At 32.6% G+C, this 25,051-nt stretch overlaps 2 protein-coding genes across 3 annotated transcripts; one reads left to right on the top strand and one right to left on the bottom strand.

Annotated features, from left to right (window-relative positions):
* Positions 1 to 11,940: 11,940 nt before the first annotated feature.
* On the bottom strand, positions 11,941 to 20,202 carry LOC123672827 (heparan-alpha-glucosaminide N-acetyltransferase-like). 2 transcript variants are annotated; one of them, XM_045607136.1, is made up of 9 exons: positions 20,042 to 20,202; positions 19,675 to 19,984; positions 18,933 to 19,033; positions 17,164 to 17,285; positions 16,656 to 16,861; positions 15,619 to 15,877; positions 13,784 to 14,054; positions 12,688 to 12,812; positions 11,941 to 12,628 (listed from the first exon to the last, which is right to left on the bottom strand). In XM_045607136.1, exons 2-9 carry the CDS (start codon positions 19,923 to 19,925, stop codon positions 12,266 to 12,268), a joined length of 1,698 nt encoding a protein of 565 aa, XP_045463092.1. In that variant the 5' UTR covers positions 19,926 to 19,984; positions 20,042 to 20,202; the 3' UTR covers positions 11,941 to 12,265. The 2 variants fall into 2 exon arrangements, with proteins under 2 accessions (XP_045463092.1, XP_045463093.1); XM_045607137.1 differs by having other exon boundaries at positions 19,675 to 19,981; positions 20,042 to 20,199.
* A 268-nt stretch (positions 20,203 to 20,470) lies between these two features.
* On the top strand, positions 20,471 to 24,735 carry LOC123672828 (baculoviral IAP repeat-containing protein 5). The gene is made up of 3 exons (XM_045607138.1): positions 20,471 to 20,654; positions 22,825 to 22,917; positions 24,275 to 24,735. Exons 1-3 carry the CDS (start codon positions 20,652 to 20,654, stop codon positions 24,596 to 24,598), a joined length of 420 nt encoding a protein of 139 aa, XP_045463094.1. The 5' UTR covers positions 20,471 to 20,651; the 3' UTR covers positions 24,599 to 24,735.
* Positions 24,736 to 25,051: the final 316 nt, after the last annotated feature.

Genomic DNA, 25,051 nt, shown 5'->3' with positions numbered 1-25,051 from the left:
GAGAAATCTTGTGCAATGCTAGCTCCAACCACTTATCCTATTTCAATCTCAAAATAATAAAACCACAGGCATTTTTCTACTTTCATGCACCTATGTCTTCGCAAATTGTTCTTTCGAGATTAGTCGTAGGTGTGCGTTGGCAGCAGGCACACCAGCTGAAGGGTTCTAAAATAACTGCGGTGGGGTACGCAAAGACACAATAATAAAATCCGTGCTTCATGTTGCTTGTTCATTGAAAGGGGAGCATAAATTCGATTCTATTTTCGTCGACACTTCCACATGCATTTCCGCTTTCTTATAACAATACGAATCGACAGCAGAAGAAAAAAGTGATTTCATGGTTTGATCTGGATTGTCGGAAGGCTTCACTGTCGCTTCTGTTTCTACCGAATGGTAGAATATGCATATTATGGATATTATGGATATTTTATTGGGATGAAAAAAATTATTGATTTCTGTTTAAATGATTCATGCTCGTAAAAAGCGTTTTATGCCTTTTTGAAAAACTCAGGTTTCATGGCTTACCGTCGGTCAATCTTCGCAAATCGTTCTACAATTCTCCAAACCGATTTCGAATAAATTCGAGCATGTGCAATCTTCATATCAAGCGTTTTACTATTCCGAATTTGATCAAATTGCGTACCGATATTCATTATGGATTGTAAGTTGTTCTATGGGAATATAAACTCTTACTCATGCACATACGTATAAATCACAGAATCTTACTATTTCGCTTTTTATTTGTCTGATTTTGATGAAATCCGGTGGGAGTGTCAGCTCTTTTGAATGAATTACCTATACAGGGTCAATCAATAGTATTCGATCGGTAGAAACAGAAACATATAGTGTGAATTCTCTTGAAGAGTTCGAAATGATTGCAATTTTCAGCTGAAGTCTCATCAATATTTATCGCTCATATGATCTGCTCAGATGTCTGCAAACTTTTTTCAAATCGAACTGGACCTCATTTCAATTATACTGAAATTTGAAAAAAAATTTGCAAACATCTGAACAGAGATCATATTATGAGCGATAAATATTCATGAGACTTTTTCAGCTGAAAATATGCACTCATTTCGAATTCCTTCAGAGAAGTCAAAGTATGTTTCTATTTTTTACGTGATCTTCATTCCATTTCATCAAAATGAATGTTTCCAAATATTTTAATGGTTTCTTTGAATCGGCTTTTTTTTTTTTTTTTTATTTAACATAAACAGGAATCCTAACAGGAATAATCTTTAATTGATATTATTAGTAGGTATTAAGTAGAGTTGAGTAATTTATTATTTGAAATAATATGCGTGGAGAGTATAGTATCAGCTCCCGTATACAAAACATAAAATGCAAAGCATTTTGAAAACTTCATTTTAGGAAAAACATGTATCAACCAAAAATGAAGAATACCCTCTAAGCTATATCCGACAGGCAACAAAAATTCATTGCATGCCATTTGAATAAATGAACTTATTGACATTTTTAAAGATAAGTTTTTTGAAATGTTTGTGTTTCAAACCACCTGTAGAGTGAATTTGCAGAAAAAAATCACACAATTATCTCGAACGGTTTTCAAACTTTAGTTTGAATCATTATATCCATAAAATTTGTCGAAAAAAAAGCTCTACGTCAAAAAGAACCACAGATGAATAATGACAAGTGGGTTATTTCAAAATCATGATTATAGAAATTAGGTATTATCATTTAAAAAAACAGGGTATTATCGTGTTTCATCATTTTCCGGCCAGTCTGCAGAGTCAAAAATAATTTAATCTTTTGCGCTGAAAGCTATCGATTCCGTCAAAATTCTCCTAGCCCAAAATTTGCAAGAGTTATCGACCACTCGCGCATTTTTAACTCACCCTGAATAATATATTAGGTGTACCTACAACTTTTATTCCGCCGTTTTGCAATAGATGGCTGTAGCGGTAAGTGCGGTAGTCGAAATAAATGAATCGTATATGTCATAACATAAGCTTAGGTATTTGTAAACAAAACACTATCGAAATATTAAACATGTTAGCTTACTAGCCAAATTATTGTCAATTGCGGCTGATGCTCATCGAATGCTCCTAAATACCTATGGTGAGACCGCTATTAGTGAAAGAACGTGTCGAAAATGGTTTCAACGATTCAAGAACGTTGATTTTGACGTCGAAGAACAGTATGGCAGTGGAAGAGAGAAGGTTTTCGGTGATGCAGAATTGGACGTATTACTAGATCAAGACTCGTGTCGAACGCAATAAGAATTGACAGGACAGGATCATTGGGAGTGACGCAACAAGCCATTTCAAAAGTAACAAACAATTTCTGAAAGGAACGGAAATGATTCAGAAACAAGGAAATTAGGTGCCGTACATGTTGAAGCCGAAAGATGTCGAACGGCGTTTGTTTGCTTGTGAACAGCTGTTTGCAAGGCAAAGACGGTAGGGATTTTTTGCATCACATTGTGACTCGAGATGAAAAATGGGTTTATTACGATAATCCCAAGAGCAGAAAATCATGGGGATATCCCGGCCATGCTTCTACATTGACTGCCAAACCGAATATTAACGGTTCCCAGATCACGCTCAGTATTTGGGGGGACCAGCTTGAAAACCACAGGCGATCGTTATCGAACTCAATTAATGCGTTTGAGCCGAGCAATTAAAAACAATCGACCGTAATACAACGTGAGATATGATAGAGTGATTTTACAGCATGACAATTCTCGACCCCATGTTGCGAAATGATCAAGACATACTTGGAAACGTTGAAATAGTATTCTCCAGACGTTGCCCTCTCGGACTATCACTTATTTCGATCAATGGCACACGGCCTGTCTAACCAGCACTTTCGGTCTTATGAAGAAGTAAAAAAATTGGATTGATTCGTGAATCGCTTCAAGTGATGACCAGTTTTTACAACGAGGGATTCGTACGCTGCCCGAAAGAGGGAAGAAAGTAGTGTTCAGCGATGGAAAATACTTTTAATCATAAATGTATAACTAGTTTTTTACAATAAAGCCTCGAATTTCAAAAAAAAACGACGGAAGCTGAGTTGTTCGCTTATGTATATATTTTTTTGACAAAAGGGTAGTATATTATTGAATAAGCATATTATGACTGTATAGAATCTTTTCAGTTGAGTATGTATCACTCATAATTTAAGCTAATGCGCTGAGTGCTGTCGATTCCGTCAAAGTTTGAATCATTGTCCTAGTCCAAAATTTCCACGAGTTAACGACCGATCGCGCATTTTTGACTCACCCTGTATAATATAGAATAACCATTTCCATCTTGGTGCAAAATTTCATCTAAATAGCTTCATCACAATCATAGAAAGTTCAAGCAAATATCGAAATCAAACTTTTTCGCATTATCGAAAAAATGAGGAAATCACCTACGTGAAGCTTACAGTGCTTTCCTAATTTTTCCATTGATAACTATATAGAATATTTTTCCGACTCTGACTGGAAGCATATAGTATTCATTGAATGTGCAGAGCACTTCCTTTCTTGTCGGTGTTGCCAAAGAAAAGGTACAGATGAGGATGTTATGAAACCACTGACTCGCTCCCTTTCCTGAAACTACCGTATGGTCCGTAAGTAAACAGACACGTGTCGGCAATCCGCAGAACACCATGCCATTATTCAAATAAACAATTTTTAAATTAGCTCTTTACAAAGGAATTAAATCGAAAGTTCATTGGCTCGAAGAGAAATTTTCCAAACCAATGATGAATACCTAAATCTTACATATAAAGAACAACCGGTGTGATTTTAGCGAGATCTTGATAAATTTTATCACTTCCATTCGATTTCAATGAAACGAGGCCTAAATGTTGCTCCAAGCTTATTTTGATCTAATTGTGGAAACATTTATAAAATCTGAGCTGTATTTAAGAAGATTATTATAGTGTGTCCAGACAGAAAAAAAGAAAAGAATTTAAAAATGTAAGTGTTCTGTGTTACTCTTTCCTTATCGCCGATACACATTTTATCATGAATTTATGAAATGTACAAACATATACATTTGTACATTTCATAAATTCATGATAAAATGTGTATCGGCGATAAGGAAAGAGTAACACAGAACACTTACATTTTTAAATTCTTTTCTTTTTTTCTGTCTGGACACACTATAATAATCTTCTTAAATACAGCGCAGATTTTAATTAGACGTGAACCTTGAAGGAGGTGTTAGTATCACTCATGTGCTGTAGATTAAGCCATATTTATTGATAATCGAAAATCAACAGTTTCCGAGATATTTGAGTTCTTGTGTTTTTTAAAAGATTTTCCATTTTACTTCATTTGTCGTCAATTTCTTCTACGTTGACCAAGTTTGATTTCGAGAGAATTGTTTACATTTTTTTCTCGAAATCGGTAGAAGATACGACAAAACTAAAAAACCAAAAAGTTAAGTATTAGATTACACTTTCTTTTAAATTTTTTTTAATTAGGTACCAGTGGTCCACCAAAAAAGATCTGAAGGAAAAAAGCGGACACACATTCGAATAACTATGCCTAGTTTCAGTTGAATATCTTGTGTTCCGCAGATGCTATGAGAAAAAATCTTGAAGAAAAAATCAAACTTCAACACCCTGTATCTTGAAAACAAAGCGTTTGCGGATGCGGATCCAAGTTTTTCTTCTTGAAATTATCCGGGAAATCTTTCATTTCCGTTTGTACCTATCTCTGATTTATGAACACCTTGTATACACTTCTATCTGTGGCAGGAAGCACTATAGACTCTTGAAAGCTATGTTTTGCACAAAAAAGAAGTAAATCATTAAATTACTCGAAAACCGCTAGAGATGGGGACAAGAAAGTTAATACCTATATAATAATAATAATTAATAATATACATATTCAAAATCAAGATGCTACGCCAAACCTAAAAAAATCAATAATATACAGGGTATGAAATATATAAATTGTTAGTACTTTTTGATATGAGCGACAATTCCACAGCGCTGAAAATATTTTAGATCGATAGAGCTGTGGTTTCTATCCAAATTTTCAATAAAATCGTACCTTCCGTTCTCCGTAAAAGTCCAGGGTACCGCCGTGGTCCGTGGCTGACCCTGTATATAGAATTTTCCAATAAACAATTTATACAAGTTTAGATATAATATATTTTCCTAAGATTCGATAGAAATCCTTCATTAATAATGACTGAAATCCCACGATTATTTTACGATTTCCTCAAGATGCAAACAGACAGATGTACGATTGATTTTTGTTACGTTCTGCTACTTCAGAAAATAACACTTGGTTTTCCAAGATGTATCATGCTAAAGTGTTCGAATTACGTGCAGCATGTTCATACCTTGGTGTATTTACGATTGGTGTTGGCGAATGCCTTCTACAACATTAATACCGAGCACGTGTGCAAAGTTATGGGTAGATAATTAACTTTTTTGTACAGGGTGGGCAAATAAGCGAGGTAAGCGGCTATATCTCAGGATCCACTCATCGAAGAGACTTGCGGTAAAAAATTTTACCACTAAAGTGTATAAGAAAACACACTGGAAATTGTTTTGAAGTTCATATCTCTACCGCTAGGGGGCGTAATAGCTACCGTCGAGTTGAAAAATGAATTTTACTCGAAAATGTTTCATATGAAGTTGAAGAAAAAATATCATCACTGTAATCCTTGGAAAATTCTCTATCTTTTTGAATTGTCACTTTCGATTTTACGACATCAAATAAGGGTAGGTGAGAGGGAGATAACTCCAGAACGCCTGAAGCTATCGCTTTGCGACCTTCTTGTTTTTTTATATTTTTACAAATTTGATGGGAATTCTGTGTCCGTCAGAACTTAAAGACACAATTTGGTTTTTAGCGGTGCATCAGTTGAAGAATATCTTCTTTCCGCCATAACTTCAGAACGCCTGAAATTATCGCTTTGCGACCTGCAGGTTTTGTCATGCAAATTTGATGAAATGTCTGTTTCTGTTAAGAAAATACTATCATTACATTTGAAATTTCGGAGTAAAATGAACAAAACAATGAACTTCTGACTTAGCGTCCCCTATCGAAAGCAGCAAAAATAAATTTATCATGAGTATATTTTGTCCTAAATCAACAAGATATATTATCTTTCAGACGAGATCTAATTTGCTCAAAAATGTTGAGCCAAACTGAAGTTACAGGCATTTCAATAGGTCAGATTTCTCCTTCTCGCCTACACTTATTTGATGTCGTAAAATCGGAAGTGACAATTCAAAAAGATAGAGAATTTTCCAAGGATTACAGTGATGATATTTTTTCTCCAACTTCATATGAAACATTTTCGAGTAAAATTAATTTTTCTACTCGACGGTAGCTATTACGCCTCCTAGCTGTAGAGGTATGAACTAAAAAACAATTTCCAGTGTGTTTTCTTGTACACTTAAGTGGTAAAAATTTTTTACCGCATTTCCCAACGATGAGTGGATCCAGAGATATAGCCGCTTACCTTGCTTATTTGCCCACCCTGTACAAGGGTGATGGGATTTGAGTACTCCCTTCGATTTTCTTTCGAATTTGCATGTTCCAATCCTAGCCTTGAGCCGAGAACGGTCTTAAATAATTGGGAACAATTTACTGGGAAAAAAACTAATAGGTCTATATTTTTCAATAATTGAAAAAATGACCGAACTGAAATTTTAAAATCAATAACAATATAATGGAACGAATGATCAATCAAAATTTTATGAGGAACCTCAATTAATTAATGTTAAAAAAAAATAAGCTTTTCTGATAACCTGAATCGCAGAAATTCTTTGAGAGAATAGGCTGATTTATTTTTCGGTTATTTGCAGGATTGCAGGGGATCGAAGATACATAAAGAAGGGCAAATTTTTATTTAGTGTCAAGTTCATGGCAAGAAAACGTTTCATTTATTTGTAAAACATATCTTTAAATTGGAATGAAATGATCGATTCCATTCGAAATAAAAAAAACTGAATATAGAGTGTCCTTTCATGATTTGGTGCTGATGTCCGCTTAATTTTTTAGCAATGTTATACTTTGATAATTAATCAATATTGATTTTTATATTTCTCTTCTATGAAATCATTTTTCAATAGACTGCCTTTCAACATTGTCAATAAGTAACTGTTATTAGTATTATAATTATTTATATATCACGTGAGCGAGCTGACTTAGCAACCCCTTGGGACTACCACCTCTAGTAATTATAATTTTGTTGCCCTCTATTAGGTTAGATTTAATGAAAGAGGTTTCGTTTCACTGCGACCTAATGGTCTATTGCGCCCCCATCAGAGCTATTCTCTCCATAACGTGATCTACAGTTCTCCTTCCAGTTCCAGAAAGTTCTGATGCACTCCAATATCTGGGATGGCTTCAAGGAGGATAATTCCTCACTTCTATAAGTTTCGTGCCCAAGGCAGGTTTTGCATTGGCTAGCGATGGCGAGGCATTCCGTCACCAGGTGATCCGCAGTTTCTTCCTCCTCCCCACAGAATCTGCACTCGTCGTTTTCTGTTAGACCTATTCTCATGAGGTGTTTCCTAAGGCGGCAATGGGCGCGTTCAGCAGACACAACAGTTGTGGAACAGTTATCAATATTCTATAAAGTTTCTGCTGAACGCGTTCGATCAGTTTCCGCTAGGGAGCGTATGCTACGGAGCGGTCGCCATTTTCGGTAGCGAATTTATTTTAAGCTCCTTTTTGGTAACGTGTTGAGTTAGTGACAAGTGACATTTGTTTTGGGACGAAATTTGAATTTCAAACATAGCAAAGATGGAAACTTTTAGATATTCTTTTAATAATATTACTTATGGTGTGACAGAAACTCCACAAATTCATCAGAGACTACAAAATGGTAAGTTTATGCGTGAAATGTTATAGGTTAATGTTGATTGAAATAAAAATTTTCTGTTCGTAATGATATCCAAATCGGAACGCATTTTTTTTTATTTTCGTACTAACAAAGAAATTACTTTTTCCAGATATTGTTTTCTGCCAGAAATACTTTGAGGGGAACGCTTCAAAATCATTCATTATCATCCTCAGAGTGTCCTGATTCACCCTGCATTTCAAAAGAATCAAATTCTAAAAAAAGACCTCGATCTGAAAGTAATGATACGTCAGAAGAGAAAGAGAAAAAAAAGACGCGAAATAAATCATTATATGATCATAGAAAAAAAAATGGTTGAAATTGAAGAGAGGCGATTGGACCTCCTTTCCCAAATATCAAAGGATTTGAAGGAACAGACTAGGTTGATGGCTGAAAAGAATAGGTTGACGGCAGAAAGGAATGATATATTAAGGAAATTGTTACCAAACAACTCATAAGAAAAGAACTAATATAAAAATCAACTCGCAAATTAATTTTATATGGACCACTTGAATTTGCTGTGATAATACGGGAAAGATCCTACAATTGCATAAATAAGCTTTCATTTATTGTTGAATTTGAATGAATAAATAAATATTGTTTGTTTTACACTAGTTATGAGTGTATTAGCTAAAAGCCTCTGTGCCAGTTTTGTAGTATGAAATAAATGATTTGAAAAAAAAATTATATTTTTCCTTGATTACTTTTGGTTCAATACAATAAGTATATTTGTACCTAAAAACTTAGAACAGGGATTCCACTCATGAGAAAGCCCAAAGCGGTCACCACTTGCTAAATAGCATTCCTGCTTTGCGATCATCTAAAGTGTGAATAAAATTTTTTTTTCCAAAGGAATTTTATGTGGACCGCTCGAATTTGCAGCGATAATATGGGAAAGATCCTAAAATAGCAAAAATTAGAAGATTTCATTTACCTATATATAGAATTGTTGCTTTATTTTTTCTTGAAACTGAATTATTATGTATCTACATATTTAAATGTTTGCTGTATGCAAAAGGAAATGAAAAAAGGTGGACCAGATTGTCAAATAACCATGAATATAGAACTAGGAACCAAGATATTTTACTTGTGCCTAAACACAGAACTCAAAAGTTTGAAAAATCCCCAATGTATCAGTGCATAAAAATGTATAATTCTCTTCCTAAATTTCTGAAATCTCTCAACTTCTTAGCGTTTAAGAGCAAGGTGAGAATTACATTGTTATCTAAGTGTTATTACTCTGTACAGGAATTTCACCAGGATTGTCCCCATATAGTTGATGTAAATTGAAATGTATATATATATATTTGTATTTGACTTGTCCCATACACTTAGGTGTCTTGAGGGACCAATAAAGATTATTATTATTATTGTTGTTTAAAAAATTTTATGTAAACTCAGTCTCTGATACCAGCAGATTTTGCTGTTTGGGAGAGAGGAATGAATGAATAAATAAATATATATATATACATATAAAGTACATACATCAAAAGCTGTTCGGGATATTCTGAAATGTTCTTTGAATAGATCTCCCATGTCAAGAGGAATTGTATTTTCATAAAAATTTTCATTTTTTGGAATAAATGCTCTATTTTAACTTTCCAAATTAGGCAAAGGCTCAGCCAACTCTAGAACAGGTCCAATTAGTGTATTATATTTATGTTTTCGTCGTCATCAAAAATGAATGGAATAACTCTCAAATCCATGATCAATGTGTTGCCTTATCATCTATGGGTGCTGCAATAAAAGAGTAATAGTATCGAAGGGCGAAAGCAAACTTAGAAATTAAAATCTATAATATAACAGAATAGTAATTTACGTAACAAGTCCGGAAAATAGGGTTTTTTTGGACGAATAGACAAAATTCCAGGACGAGCGTAAGCGAGTCCTGGAAGTCTGTGAGTCCAAAAAAACCATTTTCGGGCGTGTTGCGTACAATATTTTTTCGGCAACCATGTAAAATAACACTATCGCTGCTGCTTTCCATATTTTATTGCGATTGCTATAAAAAAAAGCAAATTTTTGACAAATAATTTCATATGAACTGTCAGCCGTTATCTCGGTTGTTATGGATTCTATGATTCTTTTCCGGCCTAGTCCGGGAAGTACGTACTTTCCGGACTAGGCCGGGAAATGCTGCTTTCTCAGAGAAAAAGCGTCCGGGAAGTGAGCACTTCCCGGACGGTTGCCGAAAAAGTTATTTTTAATCATAACATAACCTTCAAGAAGGAACCACGGAACTGACAGTCAAAAAAAGGAGCAACCCGTCCAGCAGAGAAAATCAACGTTACCAAACTGATACCTATCAGTAGCGGAGCTACTTACGCTACCGATCTTTCTGCTGAAAGCGCCCAATGCCCTGTGAGGAATCCAGTGAGGAGGTGTAGCATATTCTTACTAAGATCCATATACTTCTTGGATCTTGTAGAGTCAAAGTTTCGAAGAAACTTTTTGTAGTGATCCAAACCAGGAAGATTCCGCCAGAGTGTTTCTCTTTCAGTTGTTCTCCTTTTCCTACTCTTTCTTGTAGGTACATTTGTCTGCGCCACAGAAAGGTTCTGGGATGTGTTGGCCTCCTCATTCCCTCTGATTCCCGAGTGGCTGGGAACTCAGACTAAAAAGAAACTGTTATTCTTACCTATTTCATTAAGGTTTCTTCGGCACTCCAATACCATCTTAGAACCGATGATATGTGAGCTCAGTGCTTTAATTGCAGCCTGACTATCGGAATGTATCGCTATGTCACATTTCCTATAGTTTCTTGCTATGTTAATTTCTATTTTCTACACATCTTTCTATTGCAAGTATCTCTGCCTGAAAGACACTTAGACAGTGACCTAGCGATATTGAGCATTTGGTGCCATCCCCAGTCCCCGTCGTGGTTTTGGAACCGTTTGTATACCATTTGATGGTATTTTTTTTAAGAACTGGGATTGTGGACTCCTTTTCCCAATCCTCTTTTCTACTTGGTATCGTAATGAATGTTTTTTCGATGCTAATTTTCTTTATCATCCCATCACTGGGAAGGTTCGCTGATGGTATATAATTAGTCAAGGAGGACCAGGCTCTCTTATTCCTAATTCCCTCATTGCCGGTACCTTCCCTAGATAGTCTTAGAGTGGCCTCATAGACCACTCTCTCTATCACTAGATGAAGAGGTGTGAGATCTGTGATGATCTCCAATGCCCTAGTTGGGTACGTTCTCATAGCTCCAGTGCAAACAAAGGCTAACCTTTGAATTGCTTTCCTTGTGCTATTTTGCCCTCTATAATTAACATCCTTATAATTGATACATAGATGGCTATAAATTAATCACAAACTGCGAAATAAATTTTGATGAATTGAAATTCAAATGATCCTAATAAAATTCAAGCTTTCACCCTCTTATAAACCAAGGAGGAAAATTGTAATATCGTCGGCTAAGAGTGTAAATCTGCTATGTCCATAATGAACAATTTTAAAGAAGACCAAAAAAACCGTACAGTAAGTGTTATAATAATAATAATAAAAGAGTTTATTCATGAAAATACATTCAATAAACTCTATTGAATGTATTTTCATGAATAAACTCTCTTATTATTATTATAACACTTACTGTACGGTTTTTTAGGTCTCCTGTGAAATTGTTCATTATGGACATAGCAGATTTACACTCTTAGCCGACGATACGTAAGTATACGTTAACCATTCAAAAATTGTGATAAGAACAGAGCAACAAAATATATAATTATGAAATTATTCAGTGGAAACGGAATCGTAACTTTTTTGACGCAAATGAAGATCAGGGAAATTGAGATGATTGAGACTAATTTTTTGGAGAAATAAGTGAGTTGGATTAGCGACCAATTAATAACTTTGTACTGACTCTTTGCTAGCCTGAGAGCGTCTAGAGCTGCGCATCTCTCGAAAGAACGGCACCGCTTGGAACAAAACCCAACTGTTCTCTATGGCAGTCACCACGCTCCGCGGTGGATGTGCTAGGTGTATATAGCAGGGAACACTTAGAGTCATACTGATGATTCCGTCAGTATTCCCAGCATGAAACACAACAATCTCTTTAGAGGACTGAGAACGCTTCCCTAAAGCTGTAACAGAAGGTGGAATAAGATACCAAGCATGATTTATAACAATATTTATTAAATAGTTCAATTCTTTGAAAAATACATAAAATAAAATCTCAACAAATTTGGCTCTAAGCATAACCTAAATTCAGTCTAGAATATATAAGTATTCGAATAATATGAAATTTGAATAACAGCAATAATAGTTAAGAATAATGAAAAATGACCAATGTTAGCTACAAAGTATCAAGTCAATTGAATGTTAAAACAATAGTATCAAAATAATGAATATCACCACATTTATGCTGATTTTGGTCATAATATTCATTATTCATTACAATATATTTCGTGATATTTAAGATATATTTTTCTTTACTAAATCTAAATAGAAAAGAATATGTTATGTTTATATAGAAAGATAGATATGGCTACCCATAGGAAGGTGCCCCATAAATTCATGAATAAAAATGTACCATGGGTAGAAATTACAGGTTTCCACCCAAATGGGAAAGTATTTTTAAAAAGTTCATGGCCAATATATAAAAATAGAGAGTTCATTCCTGGGTAAAACAGAGGCCTGCCGCCCCATTTTCTGTAGATATCTACAACCAAAAATAAAAATGTTTGCAGGAAAAACGCTAGTCCGGAAAGGATGAGTACAAAGGAAAGAGACCATAGTTTTTTGTTTACTGGAATCAGCCCGTCATTTTCTTTAAAACCACAAAGAATAAGACCAAGTATGAGCTAAAAAATAATATTAATTTATATTGATTAAGCTCATTTTCATAGACAATAATCCTTACCGTAACAGCTCCCCAAACAAGCCATCTAATAACTTTATCCTTGACTGTTGCGTAAATATTCAAAATTCGTCCAGCTTGTACACCCATATACACAATGAATAAGGAAGTTAGAATTCCTAAAAGTCCTGTAATAAATTTCGTTATTAAATAGTTAGATATCACATAATATACCTGAAATCATTATTATTATTACAAAAATAATAAAGGTTATGTTATAACCTCTAAAAGGTCAGAAAAAAAGTATAGATGAAGTAGATTGTGAGAAATTAAAAATTGTATGAAAATTATACCTTAGAGCTGGAATTAAACAGGCCAGAAACGACCTATTCCCACCTCATCTAATGGATAAAGAATAAATACTGCATCCGGACAAAAAACCTCAAATCAGTTGACATCGAGTTATTACATCCTACCCCCAAAGTCAGTCGAGTGTTGTTTTTATGTGAATAAAGAAAGATTTGTCTCTAATGGGTACAAGATTGATACAAGATCCCAAAATGATCTTAAAATACCTACACATCGACTCTTGAAAAGCAACAATTTCTTCCTCAAAACGGGTTTAAAAATATATAACAAGATACCAGCTGATATACGAAATATCAAAGATCTCGTACATTTCAGGAGAATACTCAATAAACTTGTTGTGGAAAGATTTTTTTTTAGCATAGAGGAATTTTTCTCAGCTATGCTTTGATTTGAAATTTTTAAATATTTTGTTTTGTAACTGCATTCATGTTTTTCTACATAGTGTTTATATTTGTCTTTTTCTATACCTGATTTTTTAGTTGATGGAAAATAAAGGATTATTACTTTTATCATTAAAGAAACCTCTGAAGATGTCTATGGTAGCTGTGAGCATTCGCACTATTTTATTTCAAGTGCTATATTTATCGAAATGTATTATTTTATTTAAAATAAAGACCATTATTATTATTATTATTATGGCTAGCACAATGCCACGTCCTGCAAGCTTTACATTTTTGACAAAATTTGGTTAAAATTTTAAATTAAAATCAATTAATTTTAGAAATATACCAAATTATTTTGTCAAAAAGGCCATTCAAATTTTAAATCAAGATTTGATTAGAAATCTTACCTTCAGGATCATAGTGCTGCGTTGTTTCATAGAGTTTAATCGGTGCTTTATATATGTGTTCACCAAAGATGTATCTATCAATGTAGCCAGCTACTCCACCTGTACAATTCAAATATTTACCACCCTCATCTAATCCTCCAGGTCCGAGATAGCCTTCACCACAACCTGGCACATTTACGAAGAAAGTGATGCATGTATGTATCACAAGGCATACAACAATCAGGGACATAGGCATCCAAAATGGTAAGATATCTTTGAACCGGGATGTTTGCTAAAAAAAAAGATATTTCATGCTTTCCAAAAAAAAAGAGTATTCAAATCAAATATAATGTAACGGGTGTTTTTTTTTCTAGGTATATAACTTTAAGTTGGCATTACTGTTCAAGATGGCGACCGATTTAACAGCTGTCAAGTGATTTATTCTCAGTTTGGTTTGGCAATTCATCATGAATAAACTCACGCATGAACAACGCTTGCAAATAGTGCAATTTTATTTCGAAAATAATGGTTCTGTGCGGAAAACGTATCGCGCACTACGTCCATTTTATCGTCGGCAAAATCGTCCATCAGAGCAGTTAATTCGATTAACCATGGAACGTTTTCGCACCACGTTTACTCTTATTGATAACTCGCATCCCCAGAGACGCCGTACGGTGCGTACAGAAGAAGCTATTGCTGCTGTAGAGCGTAGCATTGAGGAAGACCCGAATGAGTCTATCCGCCATCGAGCACAGGAATTGGATCTGTGTCCATCCACTTTATGGAAGATTTTGCGGAAGGATCTTGGTTTGCGTGCTTACAAAATCCAACTCGTGCAAGAATTGAAGCCAAACGATCATCAAGTAAGGCGTAGATTCGTCGAATGGGCCCAAAATGAGATTGCCGTTGTTCCCGATTTTCATAAGCAAACTGACTGTTTGGTGCGCTTTATGGGTTGGCCCGTACTTCTTTAAAAACGATGATGGCCAGAACGTTACAGTCAATGGTGATCGGTATAGAGCCATGATTACTAACTTTTTCATTCCTGAATTGAACAACCATGATGTCCAGGAGCTGTGGTTCCAACAAGACGGCGCAACATGTCACAATCGATTTATTGAAAGATACTTTTGGTGACCGCCTAATTTCACGTTTTGGACCTGTGAATTGGCCTCCAAGATCTTGTGATTTAACACCACTAGACTACTTTCTGTGGGGCTATGTAAAGTCATTGGTCTATGCGGATAAGCCACAAACCCTTGACCATTTGGAAGACAACATTCGCCGTGTTATTGCCGATATACGGCCACAAATGTTGGAAAAAGTCATCGAAAATTAGACATCCGAGCTAGCCATGGCGGTCATATGCCAGAAATCATATTTAATATGTAATGCCACAAGATTATCTTGCGGATAAATAAAATTCATGTCAATCGAATAATCCATTGTTGTTTTATTGCAATTTAAAGTTCTATAGCTAGGAAAAAAACACCCTTTATGTATAAAGTTGTATAAAGAAACTAAAAGACCTACAATTCAGAAAGTAGTCAGAGTTAATTCTTCGTTTTTTAACATTGAATTAAGCGTTACTCAGTATTCGAGAAAACATTTGAATTTATTTCAGATAAAATTATCGTTCCGAAGATTTAATTCGATGGTGAGGAATATCAGTCACAAGGAACAGTTGACTGATATTCCTCACCATTTGAATTTACTTCATTCCATTTGATCTATATAAAAAAATAATAAACCTGATTTTCCATTGGAAAAAAATTGAAACATTTTCAGTTATGAGTTTTCTACCAATGTCAAAAGTTTATTTTTGAGAATAAGAAATCTTTGGTATTTGTACTTACTTCTTCCTCAATTCTCTTTTTGAATGCGACTTCAATCAAGCCAATGATAAGGTATGTGATTCCTAAACGCTGCAAAACTCCTGGATAACGTAATTCAGCAACTGTCGACGGATTATGATTAGAATTTATGACGATACCCAGCAAAATCAAAATTAAAGATCTTCTCACAATCAGAAAAAATAATAAACGTCTAGGAACAGCATGTCTAAGTTTTTTCTCAAGGGAAATGGCCAGCGACATTCCCATTATCCACATGAACCTGAAAGATAAGGAGTATACTAATATGTAATAATAAAAGGATTTATTAATTCAAACAGGTGCAAACAATAAATTCTAACATATTGTATAGTTAACATCTGAGTCCAAAAAAACCATTTTTGGGCGTGTTGTGTACAATATTTTTTCGGCAACCGTGTAGAATTGTAGAATAACAAATCAATGAGGCGACACATTTCTTTTATATACATTTTAATTCTTATTCAAATTAAACAGAACAGAATAATAATAATGATAATAATTTTTGCTGTAGTAGCGGCTGCTATATTGGAAATTTCCCAAGGCACTTTTTCATTGCCACAATCGCTGCTGCTTTCCATATTTTATTGCGATTGCGATAAAAAAAACATGCAAATTGTTGACAACTAATTACATATGAACTGTCAGCGGTTTTCTCGGTTGCTATGGTAATGATCAAATGCTTAAAATAAAAATATGCCTACCAAGATATTGATATTCACAATGACACAAACAACTTGATTCTTTTCCGGCCTAGTCCGAGAAGTACGTACTTTCCGGGAAGTGAGCACTTCCCGGACGGTTGCCGAAAAATGTTGTTTATGTTAAAGTTATAACATTATTTCACATGAATAATAGGGTTCACTGGAAAACGTATTGAATTCTCAAATGATTCATGTTGAAACTTCAGATGTTTTTTCAACAATATTTCCAAAAACAATTAACAATAAAACCAAAATAGACCCTTGAACTAAAAATAATACCTTCTGAAGTCAATAGATTAGATAGAGTAGAGTACTCACCAAGGGAATACTAGATCAGCTAAAGTCAAACCATTCCAAATAGAATGACTGAAAAACCAATACTTTCCACCTCCATAGTTAACGAATATCATTACTACAATACATAGTCCCCGAAAAACGTCAATTGATTTTATCCTATTAGGATGTTTCTTTATTGTTGGAGCTTTTGGCATAATCAGAATGGATCCAGAGGTTTCACCGAGATCCTAAAAAATAAATTCCAAATTTTAAAACAATTACACCTTGTTTTATGAGTTTTAATTTGAATTATTTGCCATATTTCAGAATGAAAGATTTTGTTCAATAATAATTTCATTATATACTCAGAATGAAATTCAATTACAGCCTGAAACTAGTTCTGCCAGGTTTAGTCAAATATTCCAACGCTTTCTTGGTATTTTGCATTTCTGATGTCACAGAGTATGTATATTTCAAAATGAATCAGAAATGCTTGTCATGAATTGAGTTCAAAATTAATTATCTTCATTTAATAATTTCAAAAACTCACATTCTCCACTTCATTACTCAGGTTCAAATATCTTCTCAGTCTTCCAGAATTTTTGTAAATACATTTCACCATATACCACAGTGTACCAAAACAAAATAGGACAATAAACGCAGTGAGAATTGCTACAAGAAATACCAGATGAAATATTTTTGAATAAAGCAGTTCTGTAACTTTTAATGTTTATTAAATGAAATATCCTTATATTTAAATCAATAAGAAGTGTATTCAAATATTAATTTCTTAATTCTAATATTAAAACTTAGCAAATTATTATAATAGAAAAACCATTTTAGCACCTCCCTGAAATCAGAAAATCTAACTCTAGAGAAAATTTGGACATATTATGTTGAAAAAATATTTAGTTGAAAATTTATTGTATTGGTTTTCCCAAATTTGTTGTCCAATTAGGGGAACTCAGAATCCCTTTGAGCTAGAAAAAAATTAATGGCACTTTTTCTGGCTCGATTTTCAGGAGAATTGATTTGGTGAAAAGTTATAAATTCAACTGTTCTCAAGCTATTAGAGAAAATTGGAAAATGGCGTGAATTCTAATAACTTTGTTATTATTGGTGCTATTAACATAAAACAAAAACGTTCCCACAGTCACTTTTTTAGTAGAATACATTGGTGCAATAATTTATTTTTTATTGCCATAAGTTTTGAAATTATAATACAATTTTTTTTTTAATTTAACCATAACAATTTCTATAACAAATGAAATCGCTTAATTTTTCCCTTTCCAAAAATATAATAACATGATATATAAATTTCTTATGGAACTATTAAAATGCTCAAAAGTTTCAGTTTCACATGGCATATCTATGATAATCTGTGAACTTCAGATAATTCAAATATTCGGTGGCCAATAAGGTTTACGGATTTAACACCGTTAGATTTTTCCTTTGGTCACATTTGAAGAATATCATTCATCAATATGAAATGTTAGAAAAATCGATCAGAGTTAAATCCAGAGCACTTGATGGCCACCGAAAATTTTAATCTTGAGTTCACAGATTATCAAAGATAGACAATTGGTTGATTTGTCGTGTGAAACTGAAACTTTTGATGATTTTTATAGGTTGATGACAAATTTGCATATCATGTTATATATTTTCGAAGAGTGAATACAAGTGATTTTATATGTAACAGAAGTTTATATGGTTTACATTCAAAAAACACAAGTTTGTATTATATCTTCACAACTACAATAAAAACAAATCATTACACTAATGGATTCTATTGAGAAGAGTACCTGTAGAATGTTTTTATTTCATGTTTATATAACTAGTAATAAAGAAGTTATGAGAATTTTTTATTTAAGGCCATTTTTAAATTTTCTCTTATAGCATGAAGACATTTGAATTTATGAGGTTTTCCAAAATTGAGCCCGAAAATGTGTCATTTATTTTTTTCTAGCTCGAAGGAATTTTGGGATCCACTTACTAAACAACAAATTTGGGACCACCTATACATTTTATTGATGATGAATTTAAAAAATCCGCTTTAAAAAACAATAAGTTTCATTGCTTTTGATTGTAACACCTCATGTCATTTGAAAAGTTCCTCTTGCGAACAATTTTTCCCTAGATCAATATCTCTAATTTCTATAAACTATACATATACCTTCCTTATAATGAAACAATATAGAAAGTTCGCTGTCTTTTTTGTTTTATAAAGTAACCGAGAATTTTACTGCTCCGTCACATTGGAAATTACAGATAATTTTCAAGTAAGAGTGAGAAACGAAGTGAAATTAAAGTAATACTTACGGAGAAACGAATTTTCCGCTGGTTCCTTAATATAAATAGGATCACATTCAACCGTAATATTCCATCCATAACTATAATGCTCATACAATGTTTTTTGAAACCTTTAAAAGATAGTATAATGGAAATTATTGATAATTTTTGATTATTTTGTTTTACTCATATTACAGAATCATCGCCAATATGTTATAAATAAGTTTTGTTAGAGACTTTCATATTAGTATCCTTTTTTGAATTAAGTTTTTAAAATAAACACAAGAAGAGACATTAAGATTTTAACTACATTTCCATGCATAATTTGCAATCACATCATTTTCAATAACAATAAAATATCAGTTCTTGATCAATACATAGTTGAAATATAAGTTTACAGAATTATTTATTATTATATGGGTACAGGAAAGGTTTTATTTATTTTGAGACGAATTAATGATTACTTATAATTACAAGAAATTATATGAAGATAATTATCCACACAATTAGGTTACTCTTAAAAAAAAACAAATACTGCTTGATTTGAAACGAATTAGAGTTGTTTTCATGAATTTATCTTTTCATAAACAATTCAAGATTTGTTAAGAGAATCATTGTTAGTATGTTCAGATAAAAATTCTCAAGGATTTCAATGTTAGTTTAAAATTAATGTAGTTAAAAATATTTTGCGTAGATACTAAACTAGGTTTTAAAAATTATTCAATGAATCATCTTAATATTATTTGGTTGTTAAAATTCAACAAAAGCTCACCTGCACTTTTCCATACTATTATTGTTTATCCTATAAAATAATTCGGTTGGATAAACAGTATTGAAAAGTAATGAAGTAGTATTTCCAGGTTTAAGAGTTGTAAGATTTTGGAAATTACACTTGTGGCACTCAGTATACTGACCATAAATTGAAATTGTTTCATTGAGGGTATTAATGACATCCAAGCAAGCTTCATCGAAACTTAGACTTGAATTCTCAGACAAACATTTATTCCGAGCGTCTAATAACATCTTGATGAAATATTAATAATTTGTTTGTTTTCAGAGATTAATAGCAAGATACCATTCTACTGGAAAAAGATTTTGAATTCAAGAATTAACATTCATTTTACTTATTTTTGAATTACCTATTAGTGGAAGGAAGTGGATAATGCATCTGTTTGTTATGTCTGTTTATTATACTAAAATCCTATCTTTGGTGAAACCCCAAAACTTCATTAAGTCCAATACACAATAACAAAAGTGGGATGACTAACGAAAGTCAATTTTGATATTTTTTAGTTGTATACTCAGACCTAATATCAAATTTGATATTAGGCTTATGGTTGTGTAGTCCTTTTGAAGATGACAGGTGTCACGTTATATTATTTGTCTTTTAATCTTTATTTAAATAAAGATAATAATTCGATTACATATGAATCTGCAATCGTTAAATTAATCATTCATTCAAAATTTTTTGCATTTAACCTAAATACAAAATCAGCAGCAAAAATTTCTCTCTACATAATAATTGAATTCTATGATCACTTTTGAATTTTCAAACCAAAGAATAACATTGATGAAAAGTAACGACCGGGGCCAAAATACTTCTCAATTTTTGACTTATGAAAACTATCCGAAACTTTTTATTCGCAATCGTAGACCGTCGTTGTTTTGTGTATTTAGTGTGGTCTATTGGATAGATGTAGAAGAAATTCAGTTTTTTTTCTAGTTGGTTGTCTACAAAATTTTCGAGCAATGGTAAATAGTTTTCCTTTTGTAAATTCACGATGTTTGTCTTATCTTATAACTCCAGAAATATAAAATCATCGACAAGAACGTTAGGTGAAAAACTAATTAGATTACGGCTAAAAAGCACGAAATTTTTCAACTGTTAGACGCTCATTCTATATGAACATATATAATATGTGTGTTTAATACACTAGTCAGGAAAACCTAAGGATATATGGAAAATTTCAGGAATCTAGTCAATATTGATTAAATTTCAAATATATCGTATTTATCAGTAGAAACGGTATTACCGTAGAAACTTTCTTGGAAAATGGAATTTACAATTCTTATTGAATTATTCGATTTTTTATTTATGGTGGTTGTGACTTGGGAAAAATTTCTTTAGGATCGTTTTTTAGGGTTGAATGAGGTAGTTTGAATTCAGAAGAGTCAAAACAGCAATAGATCTGCTTTGGCTAGCATAGAACAAGTCAGTGCAACTGAGCAAACGGTTGTTGCTGGGAAAGTGAGAGTGCTACTAAAAATCATCCAAAATGTGTAAACTATACCATTAAAATTGAAGACATTTTAAACACAAGAAAATCCACAAACACGGATCTTATGTTCAGAACTTACAAGTACTCAATATAACACTGATATTGAAGTAACTACACAGTATTACAGAATCTTTATTTGCATTTATTGCAGTTTTGAGAATAATGTTGTCATCATCAGAAATTTAAATTTACTGCAGAAGTAACTTATAGTTACTTTATTAACTGAATTCACTAAATGAGAAATGTTTCACATTCTGATATTAACAGAAATCTTCTTCAGAAAGCTAATTTTTATTGTCAAAGACCATAACTAAAAACAATAGCATTCCAGAAATAAGATGTAAATGAATAGGGGATTTTATCCATAGATTAAAATTCTGATTTCATCCAAATTCTCATTGAACAATGGTATGATATGGAAGTGCAAAATATTTGAAATATGTCCAGTAAGTGCACACTGGAAGTATGTGGAGCAATCTCAATTGGTGGTTGAACATATTTCATTTTCCATACGATTGGTTTGAAGTTATCTACATCCAAAAGTACAGTCCAAGCTAAAAGTAGGGTGCAAGCAAACAAAGGAATATATAAATAAAGAAATATATGTTTATTCCCAAATAAATCAACAATTTATGATTTTCAACATGAAAATTGCTTGTAATTTATTATTTAAATTGAGTAATACAAACAAAATATTCATTTCTTCTTCATTAATGAATAATAACTGATCTTTATTGATAACAAGTTATCAAAGGGCAATCGACCGAGGTCCTTCAGCCCATCTTCATTAATGTTTTTCAACATTTTTGAGGCATTCCGAGGATGGTTATAGATAGAGACGGTTTCTGGATAAAAATTCATAACTCTTTGAGATGAGTTTTCTGCATTTAGTATGTGGTGAATAGAGGAAAACTGAATCAAATGATATACTCCTTATAGTTTCTCATGCCTCAAAAGACTGGTTGTAGAGATTTGAGGGTTAGTTTCTAGACAAAATTCCTAAATTTTTCAAATGAAGTAGATTCGCTTTCTGCTTTCAGTATGTGGTAACCACTCTCTGAATGTGTCAAAAAAAATCAAAAACCTATATTGCTTGATTCAAGTTATGAATTACAAGCAATTTCCATGTTGAAAATCATAAATATACCATTTTTGCTTGCACTCAACTTTTGCCTCAAACTGTTCTTCTGAATGTGGATAATTTCACACCAGTTTCCAAGTGTGTACCTAGGATCAAAATTAGGAGGGACAAACCATGGTCGTTCAGGTTGTGACATTTTATAAAATAACAATAAAGTACACTAATTTCATAATTTTCAATAGTGTAGGCATTTTTTTAAAAATTTGTAATGAATTCTTGCAAGAAAATTTTATAATGATTAATTATTTGCTTCCAGTAGGGTAGGGTATGGTTGATGAATAGCTGAAGAGGAATTCAATAATTTTTTTCTGTATTTCAATAATTTCTCAAATTAATTACCTATCGAACATTTAATAAATAGATATCAAAATTTTTCAACTGATGCAAATTATTTCAGAGAATATTTTCTAATTTGAGAATATCCCTAGATTTTTCTGATCTGGATTTGTTTATTTGATATTTTGTTAAATCATTAACCATTCATAATTTCAATTATTTACAGAGTGAACAATTATCCTTCCTATGTGAGAGTAAGAGATTAGCAACTTTCAAAAATTGGGTTTTTTCAAAAAAGCATCGATGCAATGATAAAAAGGTAAGGAATAAATGATAGGAGTTTTTTATTTTTTATATAGAAAGAGTTTATTTTTTTATTGTATGAATAAGTTGTTCTGGTTTAAATAATTCATGCGACAAAATTTGGGAGGTGAATGCTTGTATGAAATTAAGATGGGTCTTTCTTATAGCAAAATTTCCTCACCTTCGTTCTGAGGTATCACCCTTAAAAGATGATGACTAAAATTCAGTTTTTATTTTTTTTCTAAAATTCCAGTAGAGCTATGGCAATCCATGACACATATACTAAATTCATGTATTTTGGCTGGAGGTTGTCATTTACAGCATTTATTATGAATCCTTCCACATTTTAGGAAATTTTGTTATAGGAAAGACCCATCTTAATTTCATACAAATATTCACCTCCTGAATTTTGTCGCATAAATTTAGGAACACCCTGATAAATATAAGTAAACGGCGTATTGGCTTTTATGGACGCAGACAAAATTTTACTGGGGTATTTTGTATATTATCATTTATTGCTTATTTTTGGTTTCCATCAAAATATTCTTTCATCCCTTCAATTATATCTTAGGGTAGCTGAGTTGATGCTTTTCAGAATTGCATATAAAGGGTTCTCCGAAGGTTTCATTTTGAATCGCCCGCTATCTGGGCAGTTGTCATATTTTGACATTTGATAAGTAAAAACTACGCCAATACTAAAAATGAAATGATGAACGCTTCAACAACGCATTCAAATTGATAATGAACTGAAATAAACATCCTGGGTACATGCTGTCGCGAGCCCAAGAATCTCTTTTCTAAGAAAAAGATAACGAGACAACAACTACCATTGTTTTCAAAAAATATATTTTTCTAATATCAAAATGAAACTCTTATTGGAAAACCCTTTAGTAAGCCGAAATAAAACAAAGAACGACAACGCCCTATCTTCTTTTCAATTACAGTTGAACAACAAATATTAGTGAATAGTAAATGAAAGTAGACAATGCTGATGAAGTAGTTGGTGATAACAATTTCTTACTTCGGTCAACAAATTCTATCCATTCTGAACAGTTTCAAACCGCCTTTCATAATTTTTTTTTTGGAAAATCTGGTTGCCCTAAAATAGGTTGTCAATCATGGTAATCAAGAGATTCTTCCTAAATCTACAAAAAAGTCATAATGCATATGCATTTAGATGAGCCTTACAATTCTCAAAAAATTGACCCTAAGAACATTTTTTCTTGCACTAATGGATTTCATATAAGGCTAACAAGGCCTGTACATCTCAGTAAATAATAAGACTAATATAGAAGAAATGTTATTCAGAAATATTCATTAGATTCAACATATAACACTAGTCTAGAGAAATTACGAAATATTATGTTTTGTAGATGGCTGAAGCAGGATTTATTTTTGTTGGTTCTACAGCAGAACCAGACTTAGTTAAATGCTTTTTCTGCGACAAGCAACTAGATGGATGGGAAAAAGACGACGATCCATGGGATGAACACCGTAGGCACTCTACCGAATGTGAATTTGTATTAAAAAATAAACCTGAAGAAATGATGACTCTCAATGAAATTTTGGATTTAGAAGAAGCTTTTCTAATAAAAAAAGTTTCAGATTTTTTCGATAAAAAAATTGAAGCTTTAGATCAATTTTTTGAATCTGTAAAATGTAAACAGACTGAGAATGTTTTAAAAAGTTTGCGATAAAAACTATTTAATTGTGTTATTGTGATTTTGATTAAGATGTAAGGTTTCATAATCCATAGTGAGTCTTTCAAATAGAAATTCTGCAAATTGTATATCCAAAATATTGTATATGGGAAATAAAAAAATATCAAATTTTACAAAATGCTTTATCATTTTTTTACTATCTCATAAAATATCTCAAATTATTTGAAAAAGAATCAGAATGGAACATGCAAAAATAATGGAAACGTTTTTTACAAATATTGTGTCACTGATCAAAAAAAGGTAAATGATCGATGTATTATTATTATTATTATTAGAACTCTTTATTGCAAATTCATATATAACAGAAATGTGTATAAAAATGTACAATGGGTGGGCATATCGCTGAGCGATGTCTTCCTGCCAACCCTCTACAAATCAGCATTTCCATTACATGTATGAGTTCACTAAACATAATTTGAAAAAAGAAAA

The sequence above is a fragment of the Harmonia axyridis genome, chromosome 2 (genome assembly GCF_914767665.1).
Source record: "Harmonia axyridis chromosome 2, icHarAxyr1.1, whole genome shotgun sequence".
Taxonomy (NCBI): domain Eukaryota; kingdom Metazoa; phylum Arthropoda; class Insecta; order Coleoptera; family Coccinellidae; genus Harmonia; species Harmonia axyridis.
Note: the sequence above shows the minus strand (reverse complement) of the source record. Positions and strands in the feature narration are given on the sequence as shown.

Excerpts from the sequence above, each read along its gene's own strand:
- LOC123672827 (XM_045607136.1), bottom strand. The coding sequence starts at position 19,925 with ATGTTATTAGACGCTCGGAATAAATGTTTGTCTGAGAATTCAAGTCTA. Across the intron at positions 17,286-18,932 it reads AGCGGAAAATTCGTTTCTCC|CAATTCTCACTGCGTTTATT; the intron begins GTAAGTATTACT and ends TATTTCTTGTAG. Across the intron at positions 12,629-12,687 it reads TTGTTTGGGGAGCTGTTACG|CTCATACTTGGTCTTATTCT; the intron begins GTAAGGATTATT and ends ATTATTTTTTAG.
- LOC123672828 (XM_045607138.1), top strand. Across the intron at positions 22,918-24,274 it reads ATCGATGCAATGATAAAAAG|ATGGCTGAAGCAGGATTTAT; the intron begins GTAAGGAATAAA and ends TATGTTTTGTAG.